The 23,254-nt window shown below is 54.2% G+C and overlaps 3 protein-coding genes across 3 annotated transcripts; 1 reads left to right on the top strand and 2 right to left on the bottom strand.

Moving 5' to 3' along the window:
- The first annotated feature begins 273 nt into the window (after window positions 1-273).
- Window positions 274-2,722, top strand: LOC131210986 (mucin-2). Its single transcript, XM_058204320.1, has 2 exons — window positions 274-572; window positions 650-2,722. Exons 1-2 carry the CDS (start codon window positions 274-276, stop codon window positions 2,466-2,468), a joined length of 2,118 nt encoding a protein of 705 aa, XP_058060303.1. The 3' UTR covers window positions 2,469-2,722.
- A 516-nt stretch (window positions 2,723-3,238) lies between these two features.
- Window positions 3,239-4,993, bottom strand: LOC131209762 (protein male-specific lethal-3). The gene is made up of 4 exons (XM_058202896.1): window positions 4,860-4,993; window positions 4,616-4,794; window positions 4,361-4,530; window positions 3,239-4,297 (listed from the first exon to the last, which is right to left on the bottom strand). Exons 1-4 carry the CDS (start codon window positions 4,962-4,964, stop codon window positions 3,285-3,287), a joined length of 1,467 nt encoding a protein of 488 aa, XP_058058879.1. The 5' UTR covers window positions 4,965-4,993; the 3' UTR covers window positions 3,239-3,284.
- A 2,425-nt stretch (window positions 4,994-7,418) lies between these two features.
- Window positions 7,419-20,284, bottom strand: LOC131209399 (uncharacterized). Its single transcript, XM_058202458.1, has 12 exons — window positions 20,102-20,284; window positions 19,876-20,035; window positions 17,226-17,259; window positions 13,473-13,620; window positions 12,248-13,368; window positions 12,071-12,171; window positions 11,751-12,000; window positions 11,548-11,674; window positions 11,224-11,470; window positions 10,679-11,141; window positions 9,951-10,336; window positions 7,419-9,886 (listed from the first exon to the last, which is right to left on the bottom strand). The coding sequence occupies exons 1-12, from the start codon at window positions 20,282-20,284 to the stop codon at window positions 7,479-7,481; spliced, it is 5,628 nt and encodes a 1,875-aa protein (XP_058058441.1). The 3' UTR covers window positions 7,419-7,478.
- Between the last annotated feature and the right edge of the window lie 2,970 nt (window positions 20,285-23,254).

The raw sequence follows: 23,254 nt of genomic DNA, 5'->3' as shown, positions 1-23,254 counted from the left end.
TAAACATTCCCGAAACATATTTTCGATTATAGAAAAACAAAAAGTTCAAAATAAGTACAACAATAAACATAATTATGCCAGAAATAATGACGATCCTTGTTCGTCCAACTGTGCATTTCTCAGTAACGGCAAAGGAAAACGCTTCGCTGTGATAAATTTCACACGAAATTGGTTTGGCTTACACCAAATTTGCCTAAAAGTAGGCGCATGCCGTCGATTGCTGATCAAATCTTTTCTGTTTTCCCTTCCTTTCCAGAGCCGAACTTTTCCGAAATGCCGTCCACAGGGATTGCGTCGTTGCTGCCGTTTCTGTTGCTCCTGCTTGTGACGGTGCTCGAGCACGGTTCGCCCGTCGAGGGTTCTCCCTACCCGAGGCCATTCCCCCAGACGATGCGCCGATTTCCGCGACGTAACGATTTCGTCGCCTACAACCTACACCGCATCATCCGACCGCGTGATGTGAACGACCTGGGTGTGGACCAGGCGCGGAAGGCTATGCACGATGTCCACGAAACGATCGCCGAGGTGCAGCGCCTACTGGCTCTCGATCCTTCGCTTCCCAGGCTCACAAGGTAGGTTAATGGTTTGGCTTCGGACCACCAAAAGAGGATGCTTTCCGAGAATAACGGCTGCTTAATCAATCTTCCAGGGGAGAGATCGAGGAGCTGTTCGAGAACGTGACGCGGGAGGAGTTTTCAAAGTCGTTGCGCGCCGGCGATCACACTCGGGCCCAGCACATGCGGGCCCTCATGCTCGTGCTGCCATACCATGCCAACAACATGTCGCCAGAGAGCCTGCAGCAGATCTACACCCGTCCACCGGTGACGAGGATCATCGGTGCTGCGGAGCAGGGGCAACAAGCACCGGTTGCCCTGCCGAGTGTTGCCACGACCACCACCACCACGACGAGTACGGTTCCACCACCGGACACCACGACCGCTACCATCCCGGTGACCACGATACGCTTTACGACACCTCGGCCAACGACCTTCCACCCGGCGCTTCCCGAGCGGATGCGCAACCCTTCGGCCGGTTCGGTACCGCTACGTCCGGAGGAACTCAACGACATCCTGTCGGCGATCGGACTGTCCCAAAGTCCTCCGCCATCGTTCCGACCGATGCCCCCCACTACCACCACCAGTACGACGACGGAGCCCACGATCAGTAACTCGATCAACGTGGACGATCCGAAGGTCGCTCAGGAGCTGAAGGATCTTCTCCGCTCGTTTGGCCTGCTTAAGGACTCGAATGACGATCGCCAGAACCTCGGGGTTCCACCGGCCGGAGTCGAGCTGCTGGCGGACATCCAACCGTCGGCACTCGTGCTGCACGAACCACTGCGGGTCGAGGAGTCTTCTCCGATGATCGAGGAACCCACGACGACGACGACCACGACGACGGTGAAACCCGCCGCCGTTGGCCTAACGCAGGCCAGCATCAAGGCGGACGACTACATCGCCTTCAAGCCGCTCCCGGTCGTCGACGAGGGAAGTGAGCAACAGGCACGGGACGAAGAGATGGACCAGCTGCTCCGGTCGTTTGGGTTGCTCAGCCCCGGTCGCAGCAAGAAGTCGATGCAGCGCGCCGAGGTTGCGTCTCCGGCAACGCCCCCGCCAGCAATGCGTACGATGCCGGCGATCGACGCGGACCTCGTGGCCCCGCAGCTCATGTCCGTGCTCGGCACACTGGGCATCCACACCCGAAACGGTGCCGGTCTGAGTGAACCAGTGCCTCGGCGGCAGAAAACTGGCCGCAAACTGGAACCCCCGAGTGGACTCGCTGATGACGATCGGTTCCACAACCACAAGCCTTCGGCACGGTTTCGCGTCAACAACGAAGACTACCGCAAACTGGAGCAGCTCTGGCAGACGGTGAAGGAACTGGAGAAGCTGAACGTGAACCTGACGGACGAATCGCTCGACGTGCTCAACCCGAAGCACTACGACCTGAGCCCCGGACTGCTGGCCCACGGTCCCGATCCGCTCGATGGGGTCGACGCGAACGAGGAGCGATTGAACGAGATCAAGAAACGGCAGCAACCGATCCCCGATCAAGCTACCGAGACGACGACGGTGGCCTCGGATGACGCGCCGGTAAGGTTCAGTCTGGAGCTAGACGCCTCCACCAGCAACGGCACCGGAACGGAAGCTACCGTTGCATCCTCGTCGGAAAGGGAAGCCGGAACAACTGCGGCTACTTCGACGACAACTAGCGCCAGCAGCAGCAGCACCACCACCACGACGGAGAGTGGTCGCAATGCTGCGCTAAAGGACTCGTTTCCGTCAGCCGATCTGGCCGGTGACCCGGTGAACGAGGAACCGTTGCCGCCACCGCGCCGCAACGGATTCTACTTCCTTTACGACTGGAACTCGTTCCTGGAGGTGGGCGAAGACCCAAACAAGGTCATCATTCGGTACAATCCGCAGGCGGGCGATCCGAGTCGGTTCCTTCCGGTGACCGTGCCCTAGTAGGGGCGAGCCGCCGCGGCGGTAGTGTTAGTGTAAATAGTTACGGACCCTCGAGTAGTAGAGTTTGCCGCAGGATAAATTATCCTTGTATTTATTGTGTCGGACCCCGGCTTTGAACTGCACCGGTAGGCGGCCACGTAGGGAGTAATAATGTTAGCTTACGGTATCGGGGAACCAGGTGATGGATTAGTTAGTTTCGAGGCAGATTTCCAGACACTTACGGAGATAGTGTGTGGTAAGCTGCGGCGCGGTACGCTCCCCTTTAATTTTTTTAACAAAACGTCACGGTTCTTGTAAATTAAATCACTAACGAATGCAATTTCTCTAAAACATGCTAAATTCTATAACCTGCAATAAATAACCAGTGCGCGATGTTTACTTTAACCGAAACGGTCCCCGTCTGTCCTTTTTTGTTCCGTCGTCAAAAACGAGCTCCGAAAGAAATTCATTCAACGAATCATTACGATCCGTGGAAGAAGCGTAAAAATTAAAAGTCCTTCCTCCTTCCTCGGGCGCCGTCGAAATGTAATCGAAAAAAATCGACGCGATGCGTCGAAATCGTCCGACAAAATTTTGCCTCGATTTCTACCAGGAGCGCAGAAGCCGCAACTGGTGTCGTCGTAACGGCCGATGTTGAAGTTTGACGCTGACACTGACGTTTGTCAAGGAGAAATACTCTAAACACACACACGGCTATTCAATGCGTCATATGTGGGCTATTAGTATTCGTTTTATATATCAGTAATTTTATTATTAAAAATAACGTTTCCTTAATCCTAAGACAATCGCTGATCGCGATTGGCCCCCTTTGGTGCTCTAAGCCGGCGCTGCGTCGCTTTCTTTAGCGCTACCGTAAAACTGCCTTCCGAACCATTCGTCGTGCGCTTCAATGAACTCAGCGAAGGTGTCCAAAAACTTGAGCAACAGTTTCAGCTTCTCGTCCATCATGGCGGTCGCGGAGAGAAACTCCGGAAGTTTCACGATCAGCCGTGCCAAATGGATTGCACCGTAAATCATGGATGGTTCAGCCGGTGCATTCGACGGTAGGATGCGCCACCGGAACACGTCGTCCAGAATTTCCTTCGCTTCGCGCGATATCGTCACGTTCTGCGGTAAAATCGAGCGCAGGATGTTGAGGCTCGTGCCGAACGGTGATAGATTGCCGCGTGCCGCCGTCGGTTGCCGACCGGATACCGTGCCTTGCTGGAGTGCCGCAAAGTCGAGCACAAACTCGTTCTCCTCGTTTTTGTGCGAACGCAACCGACGGTGGCGGCGTTCTTCGGCCAAACTGGCCGCATTCGATGGATCGGGGTGTTCGCTCGGTGGCTGCATGTCGGCCGTGGGTGACTCCAGCATGTCGAGGGACAGGTTTTGGGACGCGATGTACGTGAAGTTCGACAGATTCTCCTCGGCCAGTACCAGCTGCGCTTGTCCCTTCTCCTGCGGGTACAACAGGTAGTCGACGAGCGTGAAATCGAAGTACAGCCGCAGACCGTCCGCCACCTCCTTGCAGAGTTCCACGTTCGTACGAATTTGTTCGTAGTCCCGCGCTTTTTGTTCGCTGCGCAACGCGGAACTGTTACGCCGGCGGGTTTTCAGCTGCCCCGAGTGGCCACCCTCGAACAACTGTCGGAGGGTGTAGTAGCGCACGAACGCTTCCAGAATCGTCACTACCGGCAGCTTGGCCGGTAGCTCCGCCAGCGCACTCTCGGTGTGTACCATGCGATGGTCGAACTCAAGGTGATTCCGCAGTTTACTGCCAACCTGTAGGTACACTTTGTCCTCCTCGTGGGCGCTCTCCACCGAGCTGCTGTAGTATTCTTCCATATCTACGGAATAGGAATTGTGTACGATTACTTGTACTTGCTGCACCAAAAAGGGCGTAATATTACCGTCAATATTGTAGTCGGTATCGTCCCGACCGAAACCGGTACTACACGAGCTGCCCTCCTCCGAAGATCCGGGATGCGGCTGTACCTTCGCATTCGTCAGACTCTCGATGCGATCTGTCAAACTTTTCGCTCGCTGTTTTTTCCGTTCCTTCCGATACAAGTAGGCGCCCCTGCGGATCACCAAGCGAAGCGATTATGCGAACGGGTTCGAAACTTTGTGGCGTCTACTAGATGCGCAGGCTAATCAACACTCACTGATAGAGTTGCGATTTTTCGGCCAAATCTTTCTGCAGCTGACGGTTCTCCTCCGTGTCCTTTAGGATGAAATCCTCACTCACCTTCCGGTCCCAGGACGAGTTCCAGCCTTGAAAGTGTATCAGGTACTCGATGATACGTCGCCCCCGCTTATCTTTGCCCTCGGACACTTCCAGTACCTTCAGCAAAAATGGGAACAACACACTAGAAGGGTAGCTTTAGAGCCAATATCGGTACCATTTACCTTCGAATCGTACAGCACTTTCGCTTTGGTAGTGTCCGGTTCGTAGCAAAGCACCTTTTCGCCATCGGAAAATTTGTATTTCGTGTGGTGGCGGGTCGACACCATGCTGGACGAATCTATCTTGAAGCCGTTGGGAACGTTGTCACTGACGATGGAAAACGGCAGAACGCGGGCTTGGGTTTCGGCGTAAAAAGGGACCCACTATGTTTAGACAGTTCTGTTGTTCGTAAACAAACGGTTGGCCTTGGGCGCGCCCTCAAAGTTCACGATCGGGTGGTTCGAGTGCATATCGTAGAGCCGGATGTGCTGGTAACCACCGGCAGCCAGAAGATTTCGGGACTTTGGGGATATCTCTGGCGTGTTCACTTGCGAATCGGTGTTTTGCATCGTACGCACGGAGGAACTAGAAAACGGAAATCGTAGCCGCCGGTTGCTAGGATCGGTTCCCCGTCAAATCGGATGCCATTGCTGAATTCAATCACGCGTTGTTTCGTTGAAAATTTTTCACCAGAATAAGTAGCCTGCTTGTTTTTGCTGCGAAAATACGTTTTGATTTTACAAAACTACAAAACACTCACTATGAGTCTTTTCTCACTATGAGTCTATGACTCTTTTCTCACTATGAGCTTTTTCTCACTTGTCAATGTATGTTTTGTCTGTTGGCAACACTGCCACAGACACAGTGCTTGCTGACAGGTACGGAAACGTCAAAACATTTGAAAGTACCGTTGGCAAAACCTTAATTCGAAACTCCAGAAAAGAATCAAACCTCCTGTTGGCCGCAGCAAAACATTACGGTTTCTTTCGTGTCTCCCGGTGAAAAAAAAAAACAGTTTGCGCTTATAGTACAAAATGTATGTCACTTTTGTTATCGCCTGCTGACAAACTATTCTTTTCTATTCGAGCAACAGCTGTACGTAGAAAGGGACGAAAATATGAATGTAACGGATTGATACGAAAGTCGACTGGAAATCTGGACTGGAAGGGGAAAAATTGAGAAAGGGCAGGCAAGGCAGAGAAAAACAAATAACAACCCGCAACAATACAATCTTACAACCATCGTCGTTTTCTAGCGAACGTTAACTTTTCAAAATTCCCTAACATTTTCACACTTTTCCCGCTGTTTGTTGTATTGTCCTTGTGTCCTCCGTTTGCGCCGAGTTAGTCTAACGGATTAGTACCTAGCGCTCTGCTGCCGTTGGGGTTTGATTTTTAACAGCGATTAAACAGGACAGCTTCCTATTATTGTAACAGTCGATACATTTTGCTTAACGTTTGCAGTATTATTACAGCCTGGTGTGAGAAACGTCCTCCCCAATTTGGTGTTAACTGGAAAGAAGCACGTTGCTCGCTTTTGACTGTTTCATCCGCATTTTTTTTTGTTTCATACAACTACCCATTATTAAATTTTGATTATAAATTTTGAAACGCCGCACCGAAAGAGTTAAACATAGAGCTTGACATATGATTTAGGCAAACATTCGTACGTCCAATTGGGAAAGAGTTAAAGGAAATGCCATTAAATTTGTATGTTGTTAAATTGGTTAGAACTGGTGTTTGGAATCGAAAGGAGGAAGGACTTTTCATTTTTACGCGGTCTTTTACGCTTCTTCCGTAATGATTCGTTTATCTCCTTCTTGTTTTTGTTGATTTACCTAACATACAAAACCGATTCACTACACGATTATTACGATGGCCTTTAGTTCATTCGTTGGACGCGATGACGGGGACCACGAGGTCCCATCGTATCCACCCATCGCTATCTGGTACTTCGAACCTATCTACTTTTCTACTAACGATATTTATATATGCTATATGTTTACATTTTAATCCACGATTACGGGGTGGGGTGCCAACGATTTAACGCGGTGCTGATCTATCTGGCTACGGGATGGCCGGGCGATGGCCGAGAACCGATCACCGGGATCTACAACCGGAATCGACGGACATCTCAGGCACGGGGACATGTAGTTTGGGTAAATAAATAACGCCTCCTAACATTGCTAACAACGCGCGCCGCCGCTACCACTATTGGTCTGCAAATATTCGATCAGTTCACACTAGAGAATAATACTTATTTCGTTGCGCTTCGTAGGCGCCTTCGCTGTAGCGCCATGCGTTCGAGTTCGAGAGCTACAAGAGTTGCTACTAGTTGCACCTTTTTTATCGCTACTGTCGCTATGATTGCTGCATGCAACAAACGTTAAACATTCAAAACATAATGGCGCATCCGCTAGAGAGCCCGACGGACACGACCGCTGGGTGTCCTCGCTCCTGGCGGGAAAGTAGCATAGTTTCCTACAGTATAAGCGTATCGTAAAGATGTCGGCGGGGCCAGCGGGAAGTAACGGTTGGTCGGATGCGATACCGCTAACAATGGCATGGCATGACTTTGGCCCGGTGGTGGCCACAGAATTCATAATCCCTTCACTGCGCCCCGAACCGCAAAACTCAAAATACTTCGTTCCTTCCTCACGGTAAATACAATAAAATGGACGGTAGTTTCGCAATAAAAGCAGGGAACTGCAAGCCACTGCAAAATCCTTAGAAAAGCGGCAAAACATGGTGCAAAAATAAAGGACCAAACCGGTCCCTACACGTTTGGCGGATACCGGAGCCTTACTTTCCCTTCACTTTGGTGGCACTGGAGGTAGTGGGTCGCATGAAGCCCCCGGTGGCCCGACGGCCCGCACCCGCCACCGGAGCCGCCCCACCGGCCGACGCACGTCCTGAGCCGGCGGTGAGGGGCGTGGGGCTCACACCACCGGCCCCGGATCCGGCCAGACTGCCACTGCTGGTCGACTTGCTACCGACTGACGACGCAAACCGCCCGTTCGGCTGGTGACTGCTGCCGTTGTGGTGGTTCTCCTTAAAGCTAGCACTAGCGCCGAGTGAACTGGCCGCCGAGCGGGTCGGTGGTGGCTTCCGGACGACGACCGCCGAGGGCCCGATGCTCGAGCCACTGGAGCTACTCCGGCTGGCCGGCGCTCCCCGGTGAACGTTGCTAGTGGCCGTTCCGAGCGGGCGCTTCGAAGGGGAACTGTTGGCGGACAGTGTGGAAGCGGCGTGCAGTGGGCTCGAGTTGTTAGAGAGCGGCGTCGTGGAGCCCTTGCCGCGCAAGGCCGGCACCTTGCGCACGGTGTTGGTCGACACCGCGCTGCTCAGCGACGAACGCGACGAACGCAGGCTCGTCCGCGAGTTGCTCCGTTCGACGTCCTGCGATAGGGCGGCCAACGCGCGTAGTCCGCTGCCGGCCGTGGAACTCTCCGGCGGCCCACCCGTTGTCCGGCGCATCGAGGCCGTTCTGCGGGGCAGGAGATTCTTGTTGCCTCCGCTGGCTGAAGCCGGCGCCCCAAGCGGTGCGCCACGCAGCGAACGGCTACGTTCGAGGCCGGTCGTCGACGAAGGTTGACCGTTTTTCACCATCAACAAACTGGCCATGCTCGGGGCCCGGTTCCCGGTGCTGGTGGTCACCTTACTCCGGCTGAGAGGTCCTCCAGTGGTGGAGTCCGAAGACGGGGCCATCTTACCACCGCTCGGCACCGTCGATCGCTTGCTCTTGGTGTCGGAACCGTAATCGTTGCATGAGGACACACTGTCCTTACCCTGGGACGGTGTGTCCGAGACGAGGCTTTGCGTTTCCTCGAACCCTTCGTCGTTCAGCTCGTGGGTTGCGGCCACCTTCGCCACGCTCACCAGCCCCGAGTGGATGTCCTTCGTGGGGCTCCAGGTGCGCTCGGGTGTGGGCGACTTGAGGCCACGGATCGCCTCCCGAACGTCCTCCTGGCTGATGCGGCTGATGGTGCGACCGATTTTGCTCGCCCGATTCAGCACGGCTTCGGCGTGCGATCGGGGCGAGTCCCGGCCACTTCCCGCCACCGTCGACGGGGTCGTCGTCGTCGTGGTCGTCGAGGACGACTTCAGTTTGTCCTGCCACCGTTTCAAGCGTTGTTCCTGCTCCTTCTTCACACCGTCCTTCCCGGTTGTTCCCGGTACGGTTCCGCGGCTCGATACACTGCTGCCGGGAAGCCGGAGCGGACTGTCCGGCAGCGATTCCGGTGACGGGGAAGCCGTCGTCGTCGTGGCCGTCGTAGTCGTTTCGTTGCCACTACCGGCCCCGGTACCCAGCTCGATTGGCCGCTTGAAGCGTCTCGTTCGACGGGCGGACGAAAATCGATCAAACTGCCCATCGCCGAGAACTTCCACCAGGTCGACGGCGGCGGCGGCGGCTGATGTCCCGACGGCACCCGCCGAAGAGCCACCCTTGCCGGAGTCGTTGAGCGTAGCCAGCGACTCCTTCGAGTCAACCGAGTCTCCCGCACGGCTGGCCTGGTGGTGGTGCAACCGGCGACACGACCCTCCACCGACCGTCACGCTCGTGCTGCCTCCCGGATTGCGCCGGACCGAGGGCGGTGTCTCGATGTTGTCGGAATCGATCTCGATCTTGTTGTTCGTCGCGGCCGTCGGCTCCTCGTACACGTGGTGGGCACGGCGCGTGCGTCGTGGCAACGGTGGTGCCACGGCTCCGGCCGAGGAAGGTGACGTGCTGCTGCCACCATCGGCAGGCACGGGCAGTTCCGAGCCGGAAGTCATGCTGGTCGTGCTGGACGATACCGTGGACGACGATGGAGCGGCTTCGACCGGCCGAACGTAGATGGATTGCTTTTCGGCGCCCGGAGCCCGAATGTAAATCGACTGCCGGTGGTCGTCTCCGCCGGTCGACTCGATCGGAACCTCCGTGCCACCGTGGGTGGTCGGTGAGGGTCCAGCACTGTCCGGTTGGTTGTCGGAACCACGCCGGATGTAGATCTGCAGCCGATCGGACGGGGGCCGTTCGCCCAGCGACTGAATGATGTTCTTGCGCTTGTCCTCCTCCAGAATCGACTGCAAGCTGGAGCTCGGGTTGGGCCCTTCGCGTGACCGCTGCCGCCGATACCGCTCTCGGTCGCTCTCCGTCGCCGTCGTCGGCGAGGTGTTGAGCATCGATTTGCGCAACGACGACTTGTCCGCATCCGGTGAGACCGCACCTACGGAGAACCGGGTGACGTGTGGTAAGTACCCCAGCGAGGAGCCAGCACAAGTCTCTCTTACCTGTTAAGGCCTCTATCGTACCAACGATATCGGTCGGATCGGGTCGGCTCTTGGAGCGCCAAGGCTGGTACACGGGCCGGTACGGTTTGGGTTCCCCGCCGAACATCCGCTGCTGGTCCGCAGCCGGCGCCCCCGCTGTTGCGCCTGAGCCCGTGGTGATGATCCTCGGAACGGCCGCTGGCTCCGGCGATGCCACCGTCGGTGGTTTCTCCTCCGGCAGCGGGTCCAGCTTGCTGCCCCGGTCACTCTCGTTATCGGTTTCGTACGAGCGCCGATTGGCCGCCACGCGCTTCAGCTTCAGCTGCTTGTAGTCGTCGTTGTGCCGATCGTCCTGTTCGTTCGCCTGCAGCCACGACTCGATCTTCTGCCGCCATTCCCTGGAAATTCTGGTCGGTTGGTAAAACGAAGAAGAGGACGAAACCGCCGAACCGGCCGGAGCCGGAAGCGGACACAGAAATACATGCGTCAAGCGTCAGTAAGCGCGTACTAAATACAGCGGATGGTGTTATGTATTCACCACACTGAGTGGTGAAAAAACTTGACGTTTGTCAGAGTGGTGAATAATTGTACGACGTCATTGTTTTCGAATCTAAAATTCCCTCGGGAGAGCTAATCGAAACTCAGTGGCCAGTAATGGAGTGGAATGGATGGCGTTAGTCCTCGTTGGAGGTGCGCAAGTGAAAGCCAAGCTAAACAGGCGCAGATTAAAGCAACGCGTGCGTTCGTACCTTGGTTTTGGTTCTTCCACAGCAAGCGGCTTCGATTCGGTCTGTGGCGACGGCGAGCTGGGCCGCTCCCGGTCGGCACCGAACTGCACGTTCAGCAGATCCGGACGCTTCTTGCTGCCACTGCCGGATCGGGCCCGACGTGCCCAGGAGCGATCAAGGCTGCCGTACGCGGCCGACTTGCGCTCCCGGTTGCTGCTCTCGTGGCCGGACGAGCGCAGAAAGTCCATGAGATTACTGTCGTCCTCCTCGGACAGGACGCGGCTGCGTCGCCTCCGGAGGCTCCCGTTCGGCGTGATGTCCGGCGAAGCGCAATCGTCACGCAGCAGCAACGCATCGCCGTTACTGTTGAACGAACCGAGCCGCCGCCGGGACATGGCCGGACTGTAGCGCAGATCGTACTGGGACGCGTCCAGCAGGATGCTGCCCTCCGAGTCGGACACGGGCGTTCCCGGTTGTTGGTTCGCTGTCGATTGGAAAAAGGGAAACCGGGAAGCCGGGATTAGAACATCAGGTTCGGAACGGAGCCCAACGAGCGTCGCACGTACATTGCCTTCTGCGGAGCGTTTCCTCGCGCTGCTTCCGCCGGATCGTTGCCTGCTCCTCCTGCACCCGGCGCTTCTCGTTGTCCTTGACGGCGTGCTGGAACTTTTCGCAGAAACTGTGGAAAATCTTGAAGCACTCCTCCATCTTGAACGTGCCCACGTCCTCGCAGAAGAACTCCGCCAGCTGGACGCGCATCGCGTCGAGCTGCTTCAGCGCCCGCTGCAGCATCGTGACGTCCTGCTCGGCCGCCTGCAAGAACACGGAAGGACATCACAATCGCGACCAGCAGTGTAGAGCAGCCGATCGGCCCCCGGGCTGACACTCACATTCAGAAACTCTTCCATCTGGAACTTGATGTCCTTGTCCGTCTTCGGCATCTCGATCTGCTTCTTGATCTTTTTGATCCGATTGTCGATAGCGGTCAGCTCGTTGTTGATCTGCTCGACGGTCGTTCTGGAAAGACGGTGCACAAAACGAAAGCCTCGGTTAGCTGGCGTCAATACCCAGTCCCCCAGGTCGGGGCACCTACTTGGTTGCGTTCTCCAGCATCGTCAGCTGGGCGGGGAACTCGAGCAGGGCGCTGTTCTTTTTCTCCGCCTGCAGCGCCACAAAGTGGATCAGGTTCATGCCCGGCTTGTTCGCCCGGATGTCGGTGAGCTTCTGCAGTGACGACAGCTTCACGCCGGCCGCGTTGCCCGCGTACCCGCCCGAGTTGAGGAAGTTACCGGCCACCACCACCATGTACAGGACCTCCTGGAGCGCTTTGTTGTTGATCAGATCTACGGCGCGAAAAGAAGCGGGACCAAAATGAAACCACGGCAGGACGGAGATCGCGTCCTCCGTACGTACCTTCGCCCGCATACAGCATGGCGTTAATGTTGGGTTCCAAGTACATCAGATTCGCTTTGAACTCCTCCTTCAGCAGCATACTTTCGATCCTCAGTTTGTAGCTGCAAAGCAAAAAGGGGAAATGGAGGCGGTGAGACACGGTCTTCGCTGGCCTACGCTGGCAGGGACCCAACGCACTTGGGTACTTGGACGAGCTGCAGCAGGAACTTTTCCGCGTTGCCGAGCCGATGGTTGTCGCCGTCGAACGCCCGCAGCATCTCCAGCTCGTCCATCTCGGGCAGCAGCTTCAGCAGGCCGCGCAGCTTCTCCGCCCCGATGTCCTCGTGCTCGCCGTTCCGCAGCAGCTGGATGATGTCCTCGTTCGTGGTGCGGAACTGCTTCAGGAAGATGTTCACGTTCAGGCTCCGCTTGCCGTCCAGCAGCGTGATCTCGTTCTCCTTGCGCGACTTGCGCGCATCGGGCGTATCGGTGCCGTTGCTCCCGGCGCCATCGGCGCAACCGCCGACCGCCGTCCCCGAGCGGTGTCCGAGCTTCGGCGAGCCCTGCGTTTGCGTCTGCAGGCAGAACAGACCCTCCATCTCGTCCCAGTTCAGGTCGGCCATCGGGCTGCCCTGGTGCGAGTCGGCCACGATCGACCAGATGTTCTGCTTGCCGACGAGCACCTTCTGCGGTGGAATCTTGTTCCAGTTGATCGTCTTCATCTTGGACCGCGGCACGGGCGTTTCCTGCTGGGGTAGCGGGCGCACCGCCAGCTCCACCGGCTCCTCGGGCGTTTTCGAGCGGGCCAGCTGTTGGGCGGTGCTCTGGACGGCGAGCAGGTTCGGTGCCGGCGGGGCCGGCGGTGCAGGCGGCGGCGGACCACCGGCCATCGGGGGTGGTGGCGCTCGACCACCGGCGGCGGGCGGTGGTGGAGGCGGCGGAGGCGCTCCACAGCCGGGTGGTGGTGGCGGTGGAGGAGCCAACGGCGGCGGTGGTGCGGGGGGTGGCGGAGCCGGCGGACCGAACGTGGTGCTGCTCGGGGACGACGACCCCTGCAGGGAGCTGCCGAGCGAGGGACGGCGCGGGACCGGGCCGGTGTTCAGGTCTCCGCGGCAGTGCGGGCACGTCGTGAAGAACTTCTGGACGCTCGGGGTGCGCAGGAGCCGCACCGAGGCTTCCCGGTCCTCGAGCAGCGTGGCCCGGTGCACGAGCGTTTCGGCCGAGTCCCACACGATGTCGCTGATCTGCTCCTTCGGGTCGATCTGCAGCAGGTGCTGGAGGATGCTTAGAAAAGGCGTTGCTTGCGGTGTGCCGGCCACCTGCGGGTGGGAGGGAAAGACGAAGGACGATTGGCCGAATCGCGGTTAGATCGCGTCGAGTCACCCAGAAGTTACTCGAAATGACAGGCTTCTGACAGACGCACCTGCGCTAGGATCGCGTTAAAGACATCCAGATGCGAGTTGAGGTCGATTCCGTCCGGCACCTGGAGGCTCTGGGCTACGTCGCATTCTTGCTGCTCGTCGAACACCTCAATCTGTGAGGCTATATCCGGTACGCCGCTGGCCGTGCGCCTGCAAAACACAGCGAAGGACAGCGAAAGGAATTAGCGAATCGGTCGGTTGCGCTCCTCGGAACCGGAACCAGGGTGAGAACAGCAAGAACCAAGAACCTCCTTCTGAGGGCCAAAAACCGTTCGCAAGGCACGCACACTATTTACCACAGGTCACGCAACCGTAGGTCTCAACTGTTGGCCAGCCGCACACCGACACTGGCGAGCTTTCGGCGACACAGTTCCCGCAGCTCCTGCACGATATTCATTGATCCGACGGCTGATCCGACGTTTTGGAGGAGGTTCCTGTCCGGGTGCTGTCCGGAAAAGCGATAGCGCACTCGCTGGTGCCTGCCGGAAGAGGCACAGTTCACTAGAGTCTCGGTTTTCGCTGCTTCCGAACTGTCATAACTCGACACGGTTTTGCTGTTTCATCGCAACGGCGAAGGTTGCGGATACGCGACGCGAGCCGCGAGTGCCAAGATGCCCCAAATACGCGCACACAGGACGTCGTCAGTCGTTGTCCGGTTCCTATTTCGGAACTAAACGGAACGGCTAAAAATAGGCAAAACAGAAGATGGACGGACGGATCTGTGGACTGGCTGGCTGGCTGGCGTTCGGGAGGGGCTCCAGAAATGCCGCAGTCCTGGCGGCTAAGGGAGCCGTTCGAAGCCGAACCACTACACGCTACGTACGGACACTGTTGTGAGACCACCACTATAACGACCGACCGGAATCGTGAGAATCGTGAGAAGCGAGTGAGGGACCCGGCACACTTCACAACATTCTCTCGCACGCACGCAGGATCTGCTTGGGTTGGCTCCTGTGGGGAGCCTTTCTGGGGTCGCGTGTGGCTCACCGAAAATCCGCTCGCCGTTGCGGCGCCTCACGCTCCAACCATTAGGCGGGCTCCTCGCCGGAAGTCCTTCACACGCGAAAAACATCTGATTGCCGCGAGCTTCCCGCGAGAGTTGCGCTCGTCAGCGGCACCCGCAACCACGCGGTCGAAGCTTTCGGAAGTTCCGCGGGAGAGAGAGAGCACCCACCGAGCACGTGTTGCTGGCGTCTGCGCATCGCTTCCGTCGAGGTGTCTCTCTCTCTCTCTCTCTCACTGTATCTTGAATTTCGCGCGCGCCACGCGAGAAATCTTGATATCGAGAAATCAAACGTCACACGGGATGTCTCGGGTTGTCGGCTGCTGCTTTCATATCTACGCAAAGGTCTGGCGTCCACGATCTAGGCGCGACGCCACGATTGATGTCAAGATCGTTTAAAACATTGTCCCGATCGGGCTGGGTGGGGAGCTTGGGAGATTGTTTACGATGTTGTTTGATTTCGCGCACCTTTCTCGAGCAGTGATAAAAAGGTGAGTCTCCAAACGGGGCCCCGCGTTATCAGGGAGCAGGGCGCGTCTCGAAACGTGACTCCACCGGGGTGTTGGCGATTAGGTTTGGTAGCCTTTTTCTGTGGCAGGGGGACTCTTCTTTATCATTTTGGGCAAACAACAACAATCGGTTGCCCTCGTGGGCGCCATCTTCACAGAACCTATAGGGTCGAGTGTCCATGGAGCGTTTGGATTGCGACGACGGGGCGCAAAATATCAACATCGGCTCGATTTCGTGCGCCATCAATGGTTACAGTGGCCTCTGTTTCATTTTCTAAGGAAACCAAATTTGATACCAGCAGACCAAAATCTGCACCCAACAGTCCCTTTTTCTTGGTGCATTGGCTTCTCTTGCACGACGTGTGGGATTTCCGAGCCCCAAATATACAGAAACTCTGTTTATCAACATCACCAGCGAGGTGGAAATGAGCTCTTCAAATTTTGTGCAGTTTGAGTTGAAGACTCACCACTTTGGAAATATGTTTAAATATTACGTGTAGAACTTAATTCTTGCAGTTTTTATTATTTATTTTTAGCTACTACTTTCTCCCTTCTTTCAGACAATGAACGGGTTTCGTGTCGATTGAACTTCTTATCTTTATCAGCGATCCACTCAGAGATCCATTTTTCAATACTATCATAAGAGGTGAATCGCTGTGCAGCCAAATCGTTACTCATGCAACGGAACAAATACTATTCCGAAAGAGTAACTTCTGGTGAATAATGCGGTTCCCATCCGATACTTTCGGGATATGTTTTGACCGGTTTTGCGATGTCGGGTCGAGTGTTGTCATTTTGAAAAATTAGTTGATCATGTCTTTTGTGCCATTCTCGGCGTTTTATGGCCAAGTCATTGCTTCAAATGCATTTGTGGTCGATGGGATTGTCCTTTAATAATTTCATAAGGTTTTTAAAGCTCACAGTACACCACACCTTTCACATCCCAACACATGCACAGCATAACTATTGCAAAGTGAATATTTCGCTTTGGTTGCGATGGACCTGAATCGCCAGGCTGTATCCAGGCCTCTTTGGGTTTAGAATTCTTGTAATAACTCCCCTTTTTATCACCAGTGAGGATTCGGTACAAGAATCCCTTTTATCTGCCAAGCAAGCATTAATGAAAACGTACTCTCCGCAAAAACGCTTTATCAGGTACAAAATTTGACATGTTCAAATGCTTAAAACAGGTTTTGTTTACACTTTCACTCAACAATCTATACTGCGTTGGATGCGTAATGATAGCAACACATATTTAAAAAAAATTATTTTTTGTTGTATTTAGTGAATAATGCCATTGTATGCCTATTGTAAAACTGCAAGAATTAAGTTCTAGACCTAATATTTCCGAATTTTTTGTATGCGTATGGCGTCCCATTTTGTAAATGTGAAAGTTTTTACTTAATGTATATGAAAAGCAAATACAAAGGCAAATAACCGATAGTTTGAAGTCTAAACACTTGATGGAGAACTTCTGCAGAACTCCACCGGCAAAGAGTTGATTGGCGATCGATGCCGCGTGACGATTGGCAGTTCGATGCACCGGGTCGTAGGTCTCAGTTTACTTTAGCTACTCCCTGGGGATCCTGTAGGCGTCACGTGTGTACGTGGTCCCTGTATCACACGCAATGAATCACACGTTAGAAACCCCCAGGGCGGGAGACAAAACTGGGCTTCACTTCCGTTCCACTAATCGGCGTTTAGTAACCGGTCGCCACATCACTCACGCAACTCTCCGCAACACGCGCTCGATAAGCCCACTTGCGCACAATGCCCTCTGCCGCAGCGTATCAGGTGTGACATCGGCGCGATTTCTCGTAATCGGCGGGGTTTGCTGAAGTTTCGAACATTCAATTTGACACCGGCCAGGTGCGGGCGAGCTCCATAAAACCTTTACGAGCGGACGCGGACACACGCGAACTTACCGCCCTAGAGGCCACTTCGCTTCGCTTCTGGGTCCACCGCTTTTATATGGCGTTGTCAATATAAGCCGATTATCGCGGAGGCGATCGCGGACCGCGACGGATCAATAGTCCACACTGTGGGACTGTTGTTTACTTTGTCGTACACACTGCCGCTTATCGGAAGCAGGAAGCTGTAAACCTCATTTTCGAGCACCCCCATTTTTTTAGGGCGAAAATTTACACCAACGAGCCAGGGATCCACATCGGTTTTTGACGCACTTCGGGACTCACACGCTTCTTCGGTTCTCACACGGCGAAGGATTAGCGGCCAGAACTTACCTTAAGTTATTTAATACTGGTATGAGGTTTAATCCTAGAAGCAGAAACGAGAACAAACAACACAGCGTTAATGTATGTCACACCTGAAGTCAGGGCTGATCGGGATTAAGATAGCGCAGCTCCACTTGACACCACTCCTTTTCGGATTATGTAGCGTTTTGTCACGATCGACGCACTTGACGTGTGCCTTGGGCCGCTCCCCGGGAGTATCAGATGTTGCTTAAACCCGGCCCAGCTACAATCTTACCTTCGACAAGCTCATCCTCTTCTGTTTCCTCCTCCAGCGCCGATAGGTCACAGTAGACGCCCAGATAGTTTTCCGTCGTATCCGCAACCCATCGGCTAATGTCGGCCAACGATTGCTGATTCAACTGCCGCTGGCGTTGCATTACGACGGGCATGTTTCACCACACACCGGGCCGTTTTGCGTCACAACCAATCTTAGTTCTTAATGGATACGCAGCAGCAGCAGCAGCAGCAGCGTTTCTTACACCACTCTTATCGTGCCGCTGATACAGGGCAAGATAAGCGATTTCCCAACGCCATCTCACGGTGCCGGGTATGGTCCAAATGTCAACCACCAAAACTTTAAACCACGAACCACGGTTGGGGTCTCCTAATAATAACCGCAACGTCGGAGCGGCCCGAGTGTACTGGAGCTACCAATGGCTTAACCTGCCTCAAAATTCACGCACCACGGCCCACTATCACCATTTGTGTACATCGATTCCGCGATAGGGCCTTATCAGAGGCAGCACCTTATCGAATCCCGCCATCGGTGTCGGTGGTGTGTGGCCAGCACTTTAATTTCGCCGACGCGTCCGTCAGCCGGCCTTGGCAAGGTCGGCCTAGGCATGGGCGGCGATCACCGCTCTAATGGCGATACCCATGCAATAATGTAACAAATTACGATTTTATCGACTCTAAAGGCAAGCCGATAATCTACAATTAGGATACGCTACCAGAACTGAGTCCCGGGCCCCTTGAGCGGGATGGTGAACGTTGGTTCTGCTTGATTACGCTTCGGCTACTTTCCAAACAACGATTAGTTCCAGTTCGGCAGTCGGCACGAAAACCGACCACCGAACATGCTAAATGGCCCCTTAATCGTGCGAGATAAATCAATCCGCCTGACCGCACTGCGCCTAGAATCCATTCCAAGAATTCGCTGCCGACGAATGGGGTATGGATTTTGGAAGCCATTTGATGTGACATGTTAATTACATCAAACTGGTTTTCCGATCTGGTCACAGCAGAAAAGAAAAACGGGTCCAACCGCACGGTTCTCACGACACGACACGGAAAATCAAAAAGGATTAGCCGACCGACGGCCAGCAGCAGCACGGTACATGGCGCGCGCGGTGTGTTGTGGAATGTTGTAGAAAAATGGGTATCGAGTGTCCAGAGCCGGTGCCGAGGTAATCCTCAAGTGACAAGCACAAATTTATCTCCTTAGTCCATTATTTGCCACCAAACCAAACCCTGCCAGTACGGGAACCTGCAGGTCGGCAATCAAGCACAAGCCCTAGACGGCAGGCGAACTCTGGTCGCTTGTTCGCTCAGGGCACCCAAGACGTTTAGTTCTTGCAGAAACGTAAAGCCAGCCACCTGCGCTCGGTGACTCGACCGGGTATCAGTGTCAAACCCGTGTCCCTAAATTGCCGCCGTCAGCTCCGGAGTACAATTCTTGGTCGGTGGCGGCTGCCAGTGCTGCGGCATGCAACTTTGAGACCCACATTCTAAGCGTTGTCAGGAGGTGCCGTGATACAGGTCCGTGGGGCCAGCCACCACTCGGACGGATTAGTATCAATTTATCTCACTTCTTCGTGCCGGCAACAGGTTTCGGTTTCGGTGCCTTGGACACGATAATGGTATTTACGATCCTCTTGGCGAACCGGGGGCCCATTCCTCGTACCGGGTTGCGTACTCAGGTGCAATTTTTGTCTCTCCCGATCAAAACATGCACACGTACGTGAGCTACAGACCATTACTTTATGCAACTTTATGAGGTCTAGTTACGATCGAGATATTTTATGCTTGATTAAGCGATCGGAAAACCCAGCATAATTCTTCTCGACAAAGGGATCTTCAACTGACTACTAAGCCCAACTCGTCACGATCCACTCGGCAACTGGAGAGTAAAATTCCAAAACGTGAAAAAAACCCGAACTCCGTGTGTCGAATTTGAGATTGATTCCTGCCAAATTCCGTCATAATCTTTCCAATCCATAATTCATAGCCCTTTTAGGCGAGCTCTCAAAAGGCGTTTTTTTCGATTTACCGCACGTCCGCATCGTATCACGGATCCGGTTACATCACGGACCCGCAGCCCGGTTCAGTACGTTCACCTCGGTTCCCCCCCCAACCCTCAACATATATTGGTCCGCAAAATGTCACTGATGCTGGTTGCGGGTTGGGAGCAAAACGCCGAAGAATGTAATCGTATCTCCAGGAGCCCCAGCAAGGAGGTCCATAAATCAAAGCTAACCGATCCGCGCGCCGAATGGTCCCGAAACACCCGAAAACTGGACATGAGGACAGCGCACCCAGAAGGTAACGACATGACACCAACATTCTTCGCATGCCCGGCGGACGTGTTCTGCATACGAGGGCCGGCGTCCCAGCTCCAAACCACCCGGACGGGACTCACCGATAAATTCGTTGCGCATTCGTATCCGATCCTTGAGCGAACCGGCCGAAATGATGACGCAGTTGACGAACGCCAGCAGCGCTATTTGGTATTCCACGGCGGTCGCCTTGTCCAGCTCGGCCACGACCAGATTCAGCCGATACCGTTCACCTTTGATGTTCTGCGAAGAAAAGCGAAGATTTAGACCGTGCGCAGGACCGCAGGACGGAAGGACCCCGGACGTTACCTTGTAGTGCTCGAGTGTTTCGATGGCTCGCTTGTACCCGTTGCCGCTGAAGGCGCACAGCGTCGACAGCAGCTCGAAAATTTGCTTCTTAACCGTGACATTGTTGGTGTCGAGCGCGAGACCCAACTTGTTCACGTAGTCGTTGTTCTCGATGATGTACTCCAGCCCGATTCGGGCATCCATTTTGGGGCGGTATTTGCGGCACGCGTCGTCCGTCGATACGCTCGGCTATCCGCGCGGTTCGGAGGGGCGGCTCTGTAACGGGAAGAAAGGGACGAAGGAGCGTGATTAGTTTATGGTCATCACAACAAAGTGTTTCGCGTTCGCGGCCGCCATAAATTGGGAACCGCGCCGAACGGGGCCACGGGGTCCACGGTTCTATTGGCGTTGCGTGATCCACTCGCAGACTTCTAGTCTGGCTAGGTGGCGTGCCCGGGAGCTACGGAGGGAACCGATTGCACTGACCACCCGGCGTGTCAGGCGTGTCAAGGGAGCGCAGCATAAATCATCGTAAAACATTGTCCCGCCCTCGGGTTCGCACTCGGGCATCACGCAAAGGAATCGCGTCGCGTGTGTGCTCGCGTGCTGTTAGCCGCAGCCCTACGCGCAGCTGCCCTACGCACTTTGCAGTATCGACAATCACTTGACATCGATTTAAGTAGCGCCCAGCGTTGGACCCCGATTTATGGAGTAGCCCTGTCTAAAGTGGAACACAATTTATGGCAGAGCATGCTCCATAAGCAACCGAGCACAGGCCATCCATGAAGCCTCATCCTCACTGCATGGCACCGTAGCCTCATGCTTGACATGGTTAGCGAAAATGGCAACTATCTACAGAAAACAGATCCGAATTTAGCGTTATCGCGGTCACGCCTACCGATGTGCCTTGAGCCGGAACATCCAACTCTTCCGCGCGTCGGTGGAAGGATTATAAAACACTTTGCCCCCAGGTTTGCCCAGGCAGAGAGTCGTTCGCCTGTCGTACTATCAGCGTCGGCGCTGCTGGGAGCCACGATAATAAGCGTGAAAATGCCTTCGTTCTCTCTCTCTCTTCCACTGCGACATTGTTTAGATAGCACCGCGGGTATAAAGTGAAAAAGAAAACGATAAGATTGTTGGCGTTTTGGACACCGGCCACCGACCACCCCAAAGTTCGCGTAGACGGCAAGACGTCAACGCACACACGGACTGGACCAGGATCGATCGATTACGGTAACGATGCGCCCTAGTCGCACATGGCCAACGGTGCGGACATCGGAAGCCCTCTGGCGGGGAGTTGACGTTGTTGACACTAACAAGTACCAAAAACGACACAAACGAATCCAATTTCACACCCCACCCCGGGCAAGTGGTTCTGAGCGATGGTTATTTATATAAACCAGCCGAGCCGGGCCCACCACGTCCAGTGGACGGCCGTGGACGTGGCGTAGTGTCCGTAATTAAATTGACACCAGGAAGGCGTGCATCACCACTTAAGTGGAACCAGATGGCGGATGGTCTCGGGCCGGAGGGCCACCGGCAAAGCAAATATTGACGCGCGATACACAAAACAACCGATCATAATCAATACGCGCGCGCGGCACTGGGTCACGATCAGCGGCGGGCGAGATGTTAACAATTTTTCGAACACCACAACACTTATAGGAAAACCCAACATAGACAATCCCGGCGGTGGGGGGCCGGGATTTTACCGGGACGGGCCGGGATTTTATATGATATTTTACAGAAATTCCAAATTTCGATTCTCTAGTGGAAAGGATGGAAAAATGGTGGGAAAAATTTTAGCTTGTGGAAAAAGTGAAAAGAAAAACTAAAGTGACGACAAGCAAAATAAGTCGGCCAGAGAACGGTCGCGGAATGTGTGCGCGGAATAGAGATGACGAAATTTTCTGCGTACTGCAGGATGGTGAAACCTACGTCAAGGCAGACTTTAAACAGCTTCCTGGACACGAGTACTATACGGCCACTGGAAGAGCAAAGGTGGGAGCGATTTGTAAGAACATAAAGCTGTCGAAATTCGCGAAGAAATATCACGTAAGGCAGGCTACCTGTTCGTATGGTTTAAAAAGTAGCATTTACATCACGATCGGGACCATCAACCAGGGAAATTTATGTCCGAGAGTACCTAAATAAACGTCTTTTGCCTTTCCTAAAAACAGTGCAAAGTTTCTTCTCTGTTTTAGATGGATTTAGTATCTTGTATTTATGGCAAAAAGGCCATGTAATGGTATGCCGTAACTAACGTCCAAGTGGTGCCCAAAGACATGAACCCCTTCCAACACGCCAGAACTTCGCCCAACCGAAAAATATTGGGTCATCATCAACCGGAACCTCGAAAAGACTCGTAAAACAGTTGTCAGTAAGATCTGTGGACCTAAAAAAAAACTGGCGTTCTGTAGCGAAGAACGAAAGGGCCGGGAATTTGCATTCCTTAAGCCCGAGGGTTGAATGATATTTTTTTACATATTTTGTATACAATGAGCTTTCAAAAGAAATATTACTAGATTTTTTAATAAAATGTTTGACTGATTAACATTTTTTTTGTTTGACCAATTTGGGACAGTAACACCCTTTATCCTGATTGTTTGGTCCTATCGAAGTAGGATTCTTTTTCAGTGGTCAAAATCTTTGAAGAAATGATAAACGAATCGTTGTTACCGAAAGAGGAAAAGATCAGTCTTGCGCTCCTAAACTCTGCACCTTGTTCCTTTCCAGTTTTTAAAGCAGAGCAAACTCAATACCAGTAATGGTACCATATCATCCGGTCCAAACGTTTCCCTTTGGGGACTAAGAATTTAGCAAAGGTGGATTGTTAAACCAATTTACAAAATTAACTTAAACGCCGAATGAGAAACTTTGGCACCCGGAACAGAACTTTGCCGGCGCCCTAATAGCTCCCCCCGAGTGTAGTTCTGCGTGTTGGGGGGGGGCCGCGCTCCACGTATGGCCAAGAACTACGCAGCTGGTCGATTGCTCCCCGTGTATGTGTGCCATTGAAACTACCCGCTCCGGAGGGACTACCAGCGCGTGTAGGTGGCTCGAACGAACCGTTTTACAAAATGAAAACATTACTCACTCCCTCTATGGGAAGCCGACCGAAGATTCCGAGCCGCGGTGGGTCATCCAAACGTAGCGACTCTACAGCGTCGTGGA

This window comes from Anopheles bellator, chromosome 2 (genome assembly GCF_943735745.2).
Source record: "Anopheles bellator chromosome 2, idAnoBellAS_SP24_06.2, whole genome shotgun sequence".
NCBI classification, from domain to species: Eukaryota; Metazoa; Arthropoda; class Insecta; order Diptera; family Culicidae; genus Anopheles; species Anopheles bellator.
Note: the sequence above shows the minus strand (reverse complement) of the source record. Positions and strands in the feature narration are given on the sequence as shown.

What these genes read in the sequence shown, in the direction of transcription:
- LOC131210986 (XM_058204320.1), top strand. Translation starts at nt 274, where the DNA reads ATGCCGTCCACAGGGATTGCGTCGTTGCTGCCGTTTCTGTTGCTCCTG. An exon ending in TCGCTTCCCAGGCTCACAAG is followed by an intron (nt 573 to 649) that starts GTAGGTTAATGG and finishes TCAATCTTCCAG; the next exon opens with GGGAGAGATCGAGGAGCTGT.
- LOC131209762 (XM_058202896.1), bottom strand. Translation starts at nt 4,964, where the DNA reads ATGGTGTCGACCCGCCACCACACGAAATACAAATTTTCCGATGGCGAA. An exon ending in AAGTGCTGTACGATTCGAAG is followed by an intron (nt 4,795 to 4,859) that starts GTAAATGGTACC and finishes TTTTTGCTGAAG; the next exon opens with GTACTGGAAGTGTCCGAGGG. An exon ending in GAAAAATCGCAACTCTATCA is followed by an intron (nt 4,531 to 4,615) that starts GTGAGTGTTGAT and finishes GGTGATCCGCAG; the next exon opens with GGGCGCCTACTTGTATCGGA.
- LOC131209399 (XM_058202458.1), bottom strand. Translation starts at nt 20,284, where the DNA reads ATGGATGCCCGAATCGGGCTGGAGTACATCATCGAGAACAACGACTAC. An exon ending in AAACACTCGAGCACTACAAG is followed by an intron (nt 20,036 to 20,101) that starts GTAACGTCCGGG and finishes TTTTCTTCGCAG; the next exon opens with AACATCAAAGGTGAACGGTA. An exon ending in TACGATAGAGGCCTTAACAG is followed by an intron (nt 9,887 to 9,950) that starts GTAAGAGAGACT and finishes GGTTCTCCGTAG; the next exon opens with GTGCGGTCTCACCGGATGCG.